Here is a 16,725-nt window from a genome sequence, read left to right as displayed (position 1 = left end):
TCTCAGATAAGAATGAAGGAGATGGAGGTAGAGATAGTTTGAGTTAGGGAACAGAAAGTTGAGGTAGAGAACTTAATTCAAAGTGAGGTGTCTTGACAACAAAGAAACTTTGAAGTAGCATTTTTACATATAACTTTGTTTGATTTCTCAAAACATCTTTTATCAATCAGTGGAGAGTAATCCTTGCGTTTAAGATAAAAACTGATTACTCTGCTTGACTTCTGAATTTTCTATTATAACCTGAGCCCAAGGGAGCTGATCAAACATTTTCTCTCAGTAGGTACCGGTCACCAAAATACTGTGATCCAACCAAGCAGGTCTGTTCAATTGTCCATAAACTTATCTGGATAAACTTTAATCCAAATCCTGCATTCTTTTCATCCTACCAAACTGCTATTTTCCCTTTCTTCTTGTTTGTATAAATCTCATTCACCCTCCAAGGTTGCATATAATACCAGTTCTTTCAAGTGGCTTTCCCTGCCACTTCAACTTTTAGTGGACCGTTATTCTTCCCCAGATAAAATACTTCGTACTAATAATGTGTCAGGCATTTTAGCAGCTAATTATATATTATCTTCTGTTTTTACTTCTGCTTGTATATGTTTTGTCTGGGGGAAGAATGGGAATTTTAACAATGTATTTGTAAGTATCACAGAATGATTATGAGAGGAAAGAAAGTGAGTAGATTCAGGAGGAGAGTATTTGTAAAGGACAACCCAAGTGAGTAGTGGAAGTATAGTTAAATACAAACACAAAGAAAAAGAATGAGAAAAAAAGAAAAAGAAAAAGAAGTATAGTTAAAAACAAACACAAAGAAAAAGAATGAGAAAAAAAGAAGAAAAAGAAAAAGAATGTGAAGACTAAGAAACTTCTTCAACACAGAGGCATTACTGTAGAAAATGATAAATTGAACACTAGCTTGGAAGAAAACTGGAGTTAATTTGATTTTTTTTATTGATGTCTTATCTAGAGCTTATCTAGAATGTCCTCTAAAACAGAATTAATCATACAGACTTGGTTCTAGGCCGTCAGCTGAAAAAGTCAAATCTTCTTAAGTAAAATCCTTTAGTTCTACAGGTGTATTATTATAAATGAGAACTTCATTCCTGAAGAACTAGTTCATACCTTACAAAAGTGATCAAGAAAATGAAACTAAACACATATGCTATCATAAACACTAATTATGTTGGACTAAATATTAAAAAATAGTATTTTAATTGCTCCTTTTAGGAACATTTTCTATATGGACACAGATATAGTACAGGGAACTTAGAATGAAGGTGCCTTTTTTTGTTCCTATCAATGTCCCTACAGCAAGCATATACATTTTTCATTGTTCCCAGAAATGAACTACTTTCAAAACTGGAGTCACCTGTTTTAAAAATCTGTGGCTTATTTTGATATGCATGAAAGCCTCTGGAAAGTCTTTGAACGTGTGAAGACTGAAGTGGAGCAGATTCCTTGGTGAGGATCTTTCCAAAGGTCCTTTGGTATATACCAGCTGCAGACTGAGTCAGCGGAGTCATTATAAACCCAGACCAGCTGGTGAGTGTTGCTGATCTAGTTACCCATTGTTTGGCAGTTATTAAGTTAAAGAAAACATATGATCTTTATAATAGGAAAGGGGGCAAAAAGTGGAATTGACAAGCTGATGTATAACAAATAAAGGGAGTTTATATTTATTATAAAACTGTGGTTTGTTGTGAAAAGGCTATTTATAAACCATAGCAGTAGACAGATTGGCCCAATCTGCTCAAAAAAAGATGTTAAACCAAGAAGCAGCTCTTCCAGAATTATCTGTTAGGAGAGGCTGGGGCAATCTGGTTTTGGGGGAATGGGTTGAGGCTTTGGTTTTCAAACACTTCTGCCTTCACTCATATTTTAAATGATTATCTAAAAATTTTCATCAAAACTAAAGTGTGAAGGACAAATTTCTGGCAATTTTAATTTCTTTATTGAGGTCTAATTAACGTACACTAATCTGTTCATATTTAAAGTGTACCATTTGGTAAGTATTGACATATATGTACATCAATGAAACTATCACAACCCTCAAAATAATAAAAATAGCCTATCAACCCCACCCCCCAGTTTCCTCATACTTCTTGTGATCCCCAGGGAATTCATCTAGGCCTGCAATTAATTTTGTTGAAGGTTCTTAATAAGCAATTACATTTCTTTAGTAGAAATAGGTCTATTGAAGTTAACTATTTCTTTTTGAGCTTTAGTAATTTGTGCCTTGAAAGGAATACCTCTAAGTTATTCAATTTATGAGTATAAAGTTGGTCATAATATTCCCTTTTTATGTTTTTAATATCTATAATGGTCCCTTTCCTCATTCCTGAAGTTGGTAATTGGTATCTTTTCTATTTTTCTCATCATTCTGACTATAGTTTTATCAATTTTATTTATCTCCTCAAAAACCTTATAGTTTTATTTTCCCTATTGTTTTCCTGCTTTCATTTCTTTTTCTCTTTGATGTTTATCACTTATTTTCTTCTGCTTATTTTAGGTTTCATTTAGCATTTTTTTCTAGATTCTTTTTTTTTTTTTAAGATTTTATTTATTTATTTGACAGAGAGAGATCACAAGCAGGCAGAGAGGCAGGCAGAGAGAGAGGAGGAAGCAGGCTCCCTGCTGAGCAGAGAGCCCGATGCGGGACTCGATCCCAGGACTCCGAGATCATGACCTGAGACGAAGGCAGCGGCTTAACCCACTGAGCCACGCAGGCGCCCCTTTTTTCTAGATTCTTAAGATGAAAGCTGAGATAACTGATAAGACCTTTCTTCTTTTCTAGTGTATATGTTATCGTTATATTATAAATATCCCTCCAAATACTGCTTTAACTGCTTTCCACAAATTTTGATGTTTTCATTTTCATTATATCAAAATAGTCACTAATTTCCATTTTTATTTCTCCTAACCAACCGTTATTTAGAAGTGTGTTAGTTTTCAAATATTTGGCGACTTTTAAGTTTTCTTCTAATATTTATTTTTAATTTTATTCCATTGTGGTAAGAGAACATATTTTGTATGACTTGAATCCTTTTAAATTGAGATTTGTTTTTATATGTCATGAGCACTTGAAAACATTATGTATTGAGTTCTCATTAGTTGTAGTGTTCTATCAATTTCAATTAAGTCAAGTTGGTTAATAGTATTGTTCAAGTCTTCTACAGCCTTACTGATTTTGTCTATTTGTTCTTTCACTTTTAAACAGGGAAGGGGCGCCTGGGTGGCTCAGTGGGTTAAGCCTCTGCCTTCACTCAGGTCATAATCCCAGAGTCCTGGAATCGAGCCCCACATCGAGCCCCGCATCGGGCTCTCTGCTCAGCAGGTAGCCTGCTTCCTCCTCTCTCTCTCTGCCTGCCTCTCTGCCTACTTGTGATCTCTGTCTGTCAAATAAGTAAACAAAATTAAAAATTCCCTCTCCCTCTCTCTCCACTGGCACATGACTGTGCTCTCTCTTTAAAAAAAAAAAAAAAAAAAAAAAAAAAACAGAACAAAGGGCGCCTGAGTGGCTCAGTGGGTTGAGCCTCTGCCTTCGGCTCAGGTCATGATCTCAGGGTCCTGGGATTGAGCCCCACATCCGGCTCTCTGCTTGGCGGGGAGCCTGCTTTCCCCCCTCTCTCTGCCTGCCTCTCTGCCTACTTGTGATCTCTGTCTGTCAAATAAATAAATAAAATCTTAGAAAAACAAAAACAAAAAAAAAAAACAAAACAAAAACAGGGAGTTGAAATTTTGAACTGTAATTGTGGAATTGTTGATTTTACCTTGAAGTTCCATCAGGTTTTAATTTATGTTCTCTGAACTTCTGTTATTATATTCAAAACCATATAGGTCATGTTCTCTTATTTAACCCCTTTTCATTATAAAGTGACCTTCTGTATCTCTGGTAATATTCCCTGAACTGAAACCTACTTTGTCTGATATTAATATAGATATTTCAGCTTTTTTTGATTAGTGTTAGCATGGCATATCTTTATATACCATGATGTAGTCTTATGTTTAGAGGTTTCTTAGAGATCGCTTGCTAATTTTTTATTGGATGTCAGGCGCTGTATATTTTATCTTCTCAACTGATGGATATTTTTGTGTTCCAGCATGTCTCAGGTACTCTTTCTTGCAAACTTTTTCAGCCTTGGTTCCTCTGGACTCCCAGCTTTGTTTCCCCATCTCAAGGAGACTGACATTATATGTGATGGCCTGAGAAATCTATCCAGGCAGTAAGCTAGGGCAATCATAAGGCTAATGTCATTTGTGCCCCATCTCTCCGTGATCATTGTCCTTTGTTGTCTGATGTCCAGTGTCACGAGAACTGTTGTTCATGTATTTTGTCTAGTTATCCAGTTGTTTTAGGCAGGAGGATAAATCTAGCCTGTGTTACTCCATCTAGACCAAAGGTGAAGTCTGGAACCAATACCTGTTTATTTTTTTTCTTGTCTGTAGTACTATATATTAATATTTAACTGTAGTGTGAAACGGACACACTTGTATTGCTGTTTATCATGGAAACACCATTTTCCTTCACCATTGGGTAAGATGTTAGCTCTAAGTTTTTTGAAGATGCTTTTTGTCAGGTCAAGAGTTTTCTTCTAGTCTTAGTTTGCTCAGTTTTTATCACAAAGATTTTTGAATTTTCTCAAATATTTTCCTGCAACTATTGAGATTATCATATGGTTTTTCTCTTACATTCTGTTAAAATGGTGAACTGTGTTGATTTTTAAATACTAACGTAACTTTGTATTCCTAAGATAACTCTACTTGGTCATGATGCATTTTTGTTTTTATATATTGCCGTAAATCTCTATTTTTAAAGGATTATTATATTTATGTTTATGAAGGATATTGTTTGAAGTTTTCTTGTATGTTCTTTGATTTGATTTTGCTATCAGGGTAATGTTGGTCTCATAAAATAAGCAGGAAATTTTTCCTTCATGGTTTATTTTCTAAAATATTTCATATAGGTTTGATATTATTTTTTCCTTACAAGATTGATGAATTAGAAATAACTATTGAACTCCTAGGCTTGGAGACTTTTATAGAGTGTTTTTAATGAAGAATTTAATTTCTGTTATTGATATATATCTTTTCAGTTTTTCGTTTCTTATTGATCCAGTTGTGGGCATTTGTATCTTTCAGGAGTTTTTTTTTTCCCCACTTCACCTACGTTCTCAAATTTATTGGCATAGAGTTTAAGAATATTCTTTATGAGTGTTTTAATTTAGTATCATTTAATTCCTATAATGTTTTAATTACAGGATACGTAGTCATGTTGTTTCTTTCATTCCTTATACTGGTAATTTGTGTGTTCTCTTTTAATCTAAATAGAGTTTTACCCATTTTATTACTCTTTTTAGAGGATTAAATTTGGTTTTGTTAATTTTCCCTTTGTGTTTTATTTCATTGATTTCTGTTGTCTTTATTATGTCTTTTTTCTACTTATTTTCAATTCTTTTTTTCTTTAACATTTTATTTATTTATTTGAGAGAGGAGAGAGAAAGTACAAGCAGGGGGAGATGCAAAGGGAGATGGAGAAGCAGGCTCCCTGCTGAGCAGGGAGCCTGATGCAGGGCTCAATCCCAGGACCCTGAGATCATGACCTGAGCTGAAGGCAAATGCTTAACCAACTGAGCCACCCAGGTGCCCTTGAATTCTTTTTTTATCTTAAAGGATTTATGTTCGATTTTTCTTTCCTATTATCTAATGCTTGAAGTATTCCTCTAGGCGACATAACTGCATTGCACAAATTTTGATGTGTTGTTTTCACTTTCATCCAGTTCAAAATATTTTTTGATTTTTCTTTGACACATAAGTTATTTATAACTGCATGGGTCAATCTTTACATAAGTTGCAATTTTCCAGATAACTTTCTCTTATATTCCTAAATTAATTCTGTTTTAGTCAAGGAACAAAATCTATATGATTTTATACTTTAACTTATATGAAGTCATTTTAAGGTCCAGCATATTATCCTTTTCTTAATGTTCTGGTTCCTTTCACAAAAATGCATGACTGGCAGGGCCATTATAAATGTTAGGTAAGTCAAGTTAATCGATAGAGTTGACTCTTCTAAGTAATTACTGATTTTCTATTTGTTCTATCTTTACCTAAGAAAATAATGTTGAAATAGGCAATACAGGGACCCCTGGGTGGTACAGTTGGTTAAGCATCCAACTCTTTGTTTGTGCTCAGATCATAATCTCAGGGTCATGAGATCAAGCCCTGAATTAGCTCAGAGCTCAGTGAGGAGTCTGCTAAAAAGTTTCTCTCTCCCTTTTTCCCTGACCTGTGCTCATGCTCTCCCTTAAATAAATCTTTAAAAAAAAGACAGACAACACAAACTATGGATGAATCAATTTTTCCTTTTTGTATCCTTTTTTTAAAGTTCTGTCATTAGGTTGATACATATTTAATATTTCTTGATTAGTTAATCCCTTCATTACTATGAATTGTCATTCATTATCCTTGGAAAGTTTCCTTTTTTCAATTTATTTGGTTTGATATTACTATAACCAGAACTTTCTTTGCTATTTTCAAGATATACCTTTTTTAAAAAATTAAAAAAAATTTTTTCCCAAATATACCTTTTTCCTACTTTTTTACTTTTAACGTAACTTTGACTTTATTTTTAAAACAAATTTCTTATATAATACATCATCTAGCTGGATCTCGCTTTTTTAAAATGCAGTCTAACAATCTCTACCTTTTGCTTTAAGACTTTACTGACTTATTTAACAGAGAGAGAGAGATCACAAGTAGGCAGAGAGGCAGGCAGAGAGAGGAGGGGAAAGCAAGGCTCCCTGCTGTGCAGAGAGCCAGATGTGGGGCTTGATCTCAGGACCCTGATCATGACCTGAGCCAAAGGCAGAGGCTTAACCCACTGAGCCACCCAGGTGCCCCAAGGATGACTCTATCTTTTAATTGGAATGTGCAGATTTTTGTATTTAACGTAGTTATTAATATAGTTGTATCTAAATCTGCTATTTGTCCCATTTTTTCTTCTTTTACTGCCTTTTAAAAAATTATTTGAATTTTTAAAAAAGTTTCACTTATTTCCACCATTGTTCTATTTATACCCCTTTGCTTGATTTTCTTTGGGGGTGCTATGGCTCTAGGGCTTATGTTATGCATTTTGAACTTAACACAATCTTTTCAAATCATATTTATACCACTTTATATATAATGTAAGGAATCCTCCAACCCTACATTTCTATTTTCTTCCTGCCATCTTTTGTGCTATTTTCCTTTTATTTCTACCTATGTTATCAACTCCAATATATACAGTTGATATTTTTGTTTTTAAATTTTATATCTTAAATATTCTTAAAATTTAAAATGTTTTGTTCTTAATTAAATTTAATAATAGAAATGTCTTCTATATTTATTCACACATGAACATTCTGATGTTCTTCAATGTCTATGTGAAGATCTATATCATAGATACCACATTCCTTTGCCTAAAATTATTTTTATTTGTATGTTTTAACATCTTTTATTGTGTAGATCTGCTGGTGATGAATTTTTTTTGGTATTTATTTCACCTTTGGTTTTGCAAAATATTTTTGCTGATAGAGAATTCTAGGTTGACATTTTTAAAATTCAGGACTTTAAAGGTAATGTTCCACTGTTTTTTTGTTTGTTTTTATCTCACATAGTTTTATTAGAAGTCTATTTTAATTCTTTATTCCTATTTGTCTTTATGTTTTCCAAATTCCTTCAAGATTTTGTCTTTATCACTGATTTTCAGCGGTTTGGTCGTGCTGTGCCTTGGTGGATGTTTTATTGTTGTTAGTTATGATTGGGATTCACTTATACTCTCAGATCTGTGGAAATATAGTTTTCATTACATTTGGGGAAAATTTTGTTATTAAATTTTTTCTTTCCTATTTTTCTTGCTATGAAACTCTACACATTATATTGTTTCATATTTTATTATAGGTCATTGAAGACTTTTTTGTCTTCCCTCTGTGTTTCAATCTGTATAATTTCTGTTGCTGTATCTTCCAGTTGCTCTCTTTTCTTCTGCAGTGTCCAACCTGTTAATCCTATTTAGTGAGTTTCATTATAGGTATTAGATTAGCTGTAGAATTTCCATTTGATTCTTTTTGATTTTATTTTCTCTCCTCATTATGTACATCTTTGTAAATCCTTAACTTTATTTACCATGGCTATAATAGTTCTTTAAACATTTCTGTGTTAGTTCAATCATTTTTTAAATTTCTGGAGGTTCCTATGGACTGCATGCCCTACTAGTAACTGGTCATATTTTCTTGGGCTTTCATGTGTTCAGTAACTTTTTATTGGAGTCTAACCATTTTTGAATGTTATATTTGAATGTTGAATTTGTTGTATTTAAGTTTCATACTTTGTTTTACCCTCCATTTAAGTTATGTCAATTTTTTTCAAGAGGTACTTTTTAAGCTTTTTTGGAGCAGACCTAGAGTAGCCTTCTCTTTCAGGCTACTCCCGACATCTAAGACATTACCTTTTGGGGGGTTATTTATTAACCGCCCAATATATTCAGTTAGGTCTCTTCCCTATGGCTTTGAGAACTCAAATGATTCCTAGACTTGTATGAACTCTTGGGATTTTTCAGATTTTGGTTCCATGGAAATAGCTCTTTCCTTGAAAGTTCTTTACCTAGACTTGTAGAACTCTACCTGACCCATGACTAGATTATCATTCAACCATAGTCTCAAGGGAACTCCTATACAGATTTCTGGAGCTCTTTCTCTACATAGCACCCTCCTAGTATTCTGTCTTCCAAATTCTTACCCCTTAGCCTACTCAAACTCTGATTTTTCTCTCCTTAATACAGTAAGACCATTTGGTTCCTTTTGAGTTTCCCCTATCTATAGCATAGTCCAGAAACTGACTCTAGGCAGAAAGCTGTGGCAATCACAGGGCTCATGCATGTTTTCTTTCTCCTTGGGATTACAATCTTTTGTCCCATGTTTGAAATCAATTCATATATTTTGTTCAGTGTTCTTTTTGGTTATAGTAAAAAGATAAGTCTAGATCCTGTTAAACTGCCTCATGGATGATAAGTATGTCATTGGAAATATACTACTTTAGTCATGACATATTTTATTTATTTACTACATTTAATAAATATTTATGGGACATCTACTGTAGAAATCCAGAGATAAGTGAGTCACAGACTAATGCTATACAAACAAGTAAAAAAAATTACAGTATTGTGGTTGCTTTCAAATATAGTTCGCAAATTATTTAATATTCCTTTCATCAAGAATTGGATTTTCTTTCCTTTCCCCTTGAGTGTACGCACTGTGACTGCTTGTCCAACAGAATATGACTAAATGATGCTGTGCCCATTTCCTATCTCCTAGGAAACTAACAGTTTCCTTTTCCTGTTTTAGGAAAACCAGCAGCTTCCTTTTCCTGTCTCTTGGAATGCTCAGTCCAATATGTTGGGAGAAACCAAGCAGACACATAGGAGGTCCCTTATAGTTGTTCTAGCTGACAGCTCCAGTGACCTAGCAAACTGCCAGCATCAATTGCTAGACATGTAAGTGCAAAAGTTTTCAAACAATTGCCAACCCTTAGGTGTAGAGTCATTCCAGCCTTTGAGGCACCTCTGCTGAGATCACGTGGAAGAGAAGCAATCTGTGCCTGCAAAGCTCTGACTAAATTTCTGATGTGTAATCAAAGAACGATTATTGTTGCCTTAAGGCAAGTTTGGAGAGGTTTCTATATGGCAAAAGACACCTGGAACAAATATAGTACCACTAAGTGCTGTCACAGAGGTGGCCAATAATCAACTAATTAACATATTTAGTATATGTCTATTACAGAGCAGGTACTGAGCGAGAAAAGGCTTTTGGGAAGTGAAATCTGAGTAGAGGTTTAGAGAAAGTATACCAGAGGAGGAAAGGCAGAAAAAGTTGCTTATTTGAAGATATGTAAACCATGGAGCATCAGAAATGTTAGAGACTACGAAAAAAGACTGAAGAGATGAGGTACTAGCGGCCAGTTCAATAAGGATATAATTACTAAATTATCAGAATTTAATCCTAAAGGTAGGAGACTACTCTGCACACTCGTAATCATGCAATTACTTTAATTATTTACTTAATGACTGTATTCCCCAGAGGATATATTCCAAAAAAGGTCATCTCATAGAGCATTTATCCTTATGTTATTCCAGCATACAGAATGGTACCTGGCTGACATAAGGAATTAATAAATATGTACTGAATGACTGGGTTATTGAAGAACCATGTGAGAATTTTATAGGAATGATGCAATCAAATCTGTGTATTAGAAAAATCATTCCAGGGGCACCTGGGTGGCTCAGTGGGTTAAGCCTCTGCCTTCGGCTCAGGTCATGATCTCAGGGTCCTGGGACCGAGCCCCGCATTGGGCTCTCTGCTCAGCGGTGAGCCTGCTTCCTCCTCTCTCTGCCTGCCTCTCTGCCTACTTGTGATCTCTCTCTGTCAAATAAATAAATAAAATCTTAAAAAAAAAAAAAAGAAAAATCAATCCAGGCACCTGGGTGGCACAGTCGGTTAAGCGACTGCCTTCGGCTCAGGCCATGATCCCAGGGTCCTGGGACTGACCCCTGCATTGGGCTCCCAGCTCAGTGGAGAGCCTGCTTCTCCCTCTCCCTCTGCCTGCTGCTCTACTTGTGCTGTCTCTGTTTCTCTCTGTCAAATAAATAAAAATCTTAAAAAAAAAAGAAAAGAAAAGAAAAGAAAAGAAATCATTCCAGCAGGGGTTTGGAGAATGGTTTGGAGATAGGTAGTTGTGTTAGTCAACTCTGCTGTCTTAAGAAATGATCATAGATTAGGAAACTTAAAAAACAGAAATTTGTTTTTGGAAACTTGAAGTCTGAGATCAGGCTGTCAGCATGATCAGGCTCTGGTGAGAACTCTATTCCTGGCTTCCCTTCTGTGTCCTCACAAGGCAAAGAGAGCAAGTTTCCTGGTGTCTATTCTTAAAAGGGCACTAATCCCATCATGAGGGCTCCACTCTCAAGACGTCATCTAAATATAATTACTGAATTTTCTACCAAAGGCTCCATCTCCAAATACCATCAGATGTTGGGTAGGGCTTTACTGTGAATTTGGGTGGGATGCAAATCAGTCCATAGCAGTAAGAAAGGAGAAAAAAACATAGTAGGAGGTGGATGTAATATTTCATCTAAGAGATGATGAGGGTGTGAACTAGCATGAATAATGTTCCTGGGGTATTTCTTTTTCTAAACTTTAAAACTACGGATTTTTTTCCTGGGAAAACTCCATTTGGACATTGCTATCTTTTTTTAATGTAGAATTTTCAAAAATCAAACAAAAAAAAGGGATTTAACATTTTAAAATTAACCACAGAATTTAGTAAACATATATTATAGAAATGTTTCACTGTGAAACTGACATATAGTCTCTACAGTTTAAAAGCATTGGTAATCTTAGGGGTGCCTGGGTGGCTCAGTCTCAGGTCATGATTCTGGAGTCCCTTGATCAAGCCCACATTGGGCTCCCTGCTTGGGGGGAGTGTGCTTCTCTCTCTGCCCCTCACCCAGCTGTTGTGCTCTCATTCTCTCTCTCAAATAAACAAATAAAAATGTTAAAAAAAAACTTTGGTAATCTTAAAAGTACAACTCCCACAGTTTGTGTTTTAAAAGATTAACCTCAAAATACAAACCCATTTCACTTCTCATATTTTGCTTTTATGTTAAACAATAATATTAAAAGTTCTACATTTAAAAATTATTATTTATAGTATATTAACCATAAAGGCCCCAAATAGCTAAAGTAATTCTTTTAGGTTAAAAGACATGGATAATGCTACCAAGACTAATTCCTTCACTGTTCTCATTGCTTTTATATATTGATGATCAAGGCTAAAACAATTTGATCACTGGCTTACAGCTGGCAATAGAATAATTCAGTTTCCTTACTGAAGCACAAATCATATTCAAATGCATTTTCATAAATATTTGGCTTTGATCCAGGTTGATTATGATAATGTGCCCCAGACACTGCTCAAAATCTTAAGATGGACAAGTTGTCACTTGATTCTGTCAGCCCAGTCATCAAGAATCATTTTTTGAGAGAGAATGTTCTGCTTCTCATATCAACAGTGATGTTTTAGGATTTTATACCTGCCATAATGAAACACAAACAAACTTTTGGCATTGGCTCCTTAAAATGTTAAGAACTGGTGATACTAACATATCACATTTTCTACATTGTTGTGTTTTAACTATGCTTCTGAAATAAACATAGGCTCATTATTCAAGTATCTGGAAAATATAAAATGCATAAAGAACAAAAAGTCATCCCAAATTTTACCACTCAGAGATAAACGTCATAATATTTTCATGTATTTCCTTTCGGACTTTAAAAATCAGGGGTATTTTGTAATTTTACATGTTTTTGTTACCTGCTTTTAAAAACTTAGTATTTAGATGTCTTTCTACCAAAATACAGATCTATATAATCACCTCTAACAGCTGTGGAGTTTTTACATTGTGTGTACTATAATTTAGTAATTTATAAGGACTTATAATGATTAATTATAATAACCAATATTAATTATAACGATTTCTTACACTTATTTGGTGCTTACTATAAATTTAGGGCTTAAAGCCTCAAGGGTTTGGTTTGTCACAACCCTATTATTATTTCTGTTTCTCACAGATGAAAAATTGAGGAACCAAGAAGTGAAGTAATTTCTACCACCTCTTAATATTGGACATTTTAGTGGCTAACAATGCTGTGATATTATAAACAACGTTGCCACGAATGTCATTGTTCATGTTCTTAAAGAATGTCTTTATGATAAATTCCAAAAAGTAGAACTACTGGGTCTAAAGGTGTTTACGTTTCTAAAAGTTTTTGTAACAGACTCTCAGATATTTCCTTCAGGGGGACTACATTATTTACACTTCATTCAACAACGTGAGTATATGATGCTCCGTATCTCATTTCAATCCCTGTCGGACAAAAAGGTATCTGAATGCTACTTTAATTTACATAAAAACGAGATTTCATTTTTAATGATTTCTGTAAGCACTCTTTGTATACTAATCCTGTCGCTGACAAGTGGTAAATATTTGTTTACATGCTACATTTGTAAGTGCTCTAATTCAGGTGTAATTTACACGATTCCAATTTATGTGCAAGATGCTCTTACTTTGTTCCAAGTGGGACACAGAACCTCTAGGTGCTCCTTAAAAATTCCACATGACGTAGGCATAATTTGTTATTTACATATAAAATCACTAAATAAACATTCTAAGTTGTTAGGAATCCCTCACCAGTTTCTAGCTCCATTTGCAGTTTTGTTTTGGTATTTTTGCTCGGTCTTGCGGGGGCGGGGGGCTATCGTTGGCATTCTTGGGGGGTGAAACTTATTTTCCAAACATCGCAACTGCTTAGTGACTACACAGTTAGTCAGTAGTGCCAACACCCAGCTAGAAGTGCTTTCGACAGAGATTCAGAAGCCAGAGGCGTTCAGGGACTCCCGGGAAGGTGCCAGCGTTACCTCAGCCTCTCCGAGGGAGCCGCGCGCCCTGACACTCCCCGCTATAAGGATTCGGGCCAATCGGTTCAGCTCACATGACTTCATCCAAACAAGTTTCCTGTCATCCCAGCCAACAACTGAACCCACGGCTTTTTAACTTAGATGACCCCCAATAAAGGAGTTTCCATCCCCTCTCAATAGAGACTATAAAATTCTGACAGCCGACCGAGCGAGGGGCGAGCACGGGGTCTCATTCAACCCTCACGCGACCCTTTTTCTTAGTCTCTGATTCACTCCCGGGCTCTGTAGTCGGCTTCGGCGCGCCTGGAGGACCCCGTCCTCCGGAGACTCCTGGCCAAAGCAAAAGCAGAAAACGCAGGCATTAATCCCACCCTCCGGTATGACCGGTCAGAAGGGGAGTCAGGCAGAGAGGGCGCTTTAGTGGGACCTGTTTTGGCGGGGCAGGTGCCGGGCAGGTTTTGAGCAGGCAGCGCCGAGGTCGTCTAGGTTCCCGACAGGCTCCTCGCGGGGGGCCTTGTCTGCGCCTTCGCTGTTGCCGCCGCCGCCGTCGCCGCTGCCGCTGCCGCGGTTGCTGGGGGGTCGGTGAGAGGTGGAGCTGTCGCCTGCCTTGGGGAGTCCGTCTGTATTGCTGTTTTTGCCTGAGGAGTTTTCATTCCTCCGTCGCTCCCTGACTCCCGTGGTGTCGAGGGGGAATCCCTGCGGACCCCTGGGCACGCAGCGGAGATGCCTCTTTTTGCCACCAATCCCTTCGATCAAGATGTTGGTAAGTGCTTTTGCCGCTCCCTGTCCAGCCTGAACCGGAGTGCAAGCCCACCCTGCCCGCTCTCTGCTGCGTTCCTGACCCCCTGGCGGGGGGCTGAATGCTTCCCTTTTCCTGAGGCTCCTTCCTGAAGAGTTTGGAGGAGGTTGGGGGCTTGGCTCATCCTTTTTTTTTTTTTTTTTTTTTTTTTTAAAAAAAGGAATGGGACTCAGAGAGCCTGCGAAGTGGGCCTTAGACTAGGGCTGTGGGTTTCGAAAGAATTGCTTTAGAGGGTTGGTGTGGAGGGCCTTGGAGGAACAGCTGGTGTAGCGTCTGGTGCTGGGACGGTGCTTCTGGAAGAAGGGAGTTGAGAGAGCTGAGCAGTATGTCACCTAGGGTAGGATTATAAGCCCTCCAATAAAGTGTTTCCCTGGATGAATTTAAACGTTTGGACCTAGGAGAATGTTTTAGGTTAGCTTCCTTAGGGGATTTTAACGTCCTTTGTCTTTCTTTTTTTGTAATTGTAACGGGAGGAGAGAGCTTCTGGCTAAGGATAGACTCTCAAAAAACGTTGGGAGAGATGCAAATGGAATACTTGGCAACAACTGAAACCGAATTCAGGACCTGAGCCATTGTGCTGCGTTCTTTAGACTATGTCTCAGTACTTTAAGAAGTGAGGAAGAGGACCTTAAATCTGAAAATGCTGATTTATTTTGATTTTGAAATGCCTTTTTTGTTTGTTTTTCTGTTTTCTGAATCATTGGTTTTTGGGTATTGAGTATACCAGTTCAACAGGTTAGCTTCCCCCCCACTCCCTGGGGGTCTGAGGATAATAATGGCAAGACTTTGAGTTTCCTGGAGTAGAATTTTGAGGTGATTTGAATGCACTTAGGAACTACTTTGGTACACAAGTAAGGAATGAAAGCAAGCCAAATACCATGACTAATTACTGTGGTAAAGACATATAAGGACATCCTTAGGGAATTGCTTTTTGTTATTTTGTGTAATTTAATTACAATTAGCAGGTGTTGATTTTTGCTTTTTAACTCTTCCTTAGAGCATGTCATTGAGGCATGGAGGTTTGGGTTAAGAGTAGAAGAGGGTTCAGTCCCGTCTTGGCCACGGCCTAGCTCATAGTGAAATCATGGACAAGTCACTGAAGCTCTTTGAGTCCCAGAGTATTCATCTTTGCAGAATGGAAAAGTACATTATGTTTGTGATTCAATGAAATAATATGTGTAAAGGGCCCACTACAGTGCCTTTATATAGTAGTCACCTACTAAATGATCGCTATTTTTGATTCCAGTTTATATGCCTGGCCTGAATCAGCAGTGGATGGAACTTTATTTTATTTTTTTTATTTTTTTAAAGATTTTATTTATTTATTTGACAGAGAGAGATCACAAGTAGGCAGAGAGGCAGACAGAGAGAGAGGAAGGGAAGCAGGCTCCCTGCTGAGCAGCGAGCCCGATGCGGGACTCGATCCCAGGACCCTGAGATCATGACCTGAGCCGAAGGCAGCGGCTTAACCCACTGAGCCACCCAGGCGCCCCAGTGGATGGAACTTTAGAGATAGCCAACAATACTTCATAAACAATTGGAAACTTGCATTTAATTCAGTAAGCACTTAGCACGCAGTACAGATGGTCCCCAACTCACAATAGTTCAACTTAACGATTTTTCAACTTTAGTATGGTGCGAAAGGGATATGCAATCAGTAGAAACTGTACTTTGCATTTTGAATTTGGATCTTTTCCCGGGAAAGCCATATGCGGTCGGTATGATTGTCTCTCATGATGCTAGGCAGCAGCACCAACCTGCAGCTTGCAGTCAGCCACGCAACCACGAGGGTAAACTACCAATATACTCAGACCATTCTGCATATGCAGACTATATGCAATAAATTATATGAAATATATAAAATGGGCTTTACGTTATATGATATAGCCTGACTATAGGCTAAAGTAAGTTTTCTGAGCACACTTAAGGTAGGCTGTCTAAGCTGTTGGTAGGTTAGGTGAATTACATGCATTTTTGGCTTAGGATATTTTCAACTTACTATAGGTTTGTTGAGACCTGATCCCATCATAAGTCTAGAAAGATCTATATTTACATGACACTAAGTGACATAAGAGAGTGATGAATAAGGCATGATTGCTGCTGTCAAGCAGTTTCATAACATTACAATAATTTCTAGGGCAAATGCTCAAAATATAACAATTTCTTAATACCTACTTCTGTTTCCAGAACTTTTATCTCGTTTTCATGACTGTATATAATCTAGTTTCCAACTACATTCACTTTTATATCCTACTGACTTTTAAACACACATTTCTATTGGGTTTAAATAAATTTCTTAGTATCAAACTCTTTTCCATTACCTAGACCAGTCATTTCAAACATAGGCTCCTTTAGCTTTTATACTTTCACTTCTAAGTTATTTCTTCTACATTTCTACATGTGCCTACATGTGC

General features: G+C 36.8%; 1 protein-coding gene and 1 long non-coding RNA gene across 5 annotated transcripts in view; both read left to right on the top strand.

The window, feature by feature from the left end:
* The first annotated feature begins 1,347 nt into the window (after positions 1-1,347).
* LOC125106449 (uncharacterized) lies at positions 1,348-13,097 on the top strand. Its single transcript, XR_007129324.1, has 3 exons — positions 1,348-1,545; positions 9,384-9,532; positions 12,666-13,097. It is a non-coding gene; the product is annotated as an uncharacterized LOC125106449 (long non-coding RNA).
* Positions 13,098-14,030: 933 nt separating this feature from the next.
* STAM (signal transducing adaptor molecule) overlaps positions 14,031-16,725 on the top strand; it is a 96,548-nt gene continuing 93,853 nt past the window's right edge. For all 4 annotated transcript variants that reach the window (XM_047740499.1, XM_047740496.1, XM_047740497.1 and 1 more), the window contains exon 1: positions 14,031-14,275. Coding sequence is in view for 2 of the 4 variants with exons in the window: in XM_047740496.1 (XP_047596452.1) it covers positions 14,236-14,275 (40 nt within the window). In the remaining 2 variants the exon portion in view is untranslated. The remainder of the gene's footprint in view (positions 14,276-16,725) is intronic.

Source organism: Lutra lutra, chromosome 8 (genome assembly GCF_902655055.1).
Source record: "Lutra lutra chromosome 8, mLutLut1.2, whole genome shotgun sequence".
NCBI lineage: Eukaryota > Metazoa > Chordata > Mammalia > Carnivora > Mustelidae > Lutra > Lutra lutra.
This window is presented reverse-complemented; position numbering and strand designations above follow the sequence as displayed.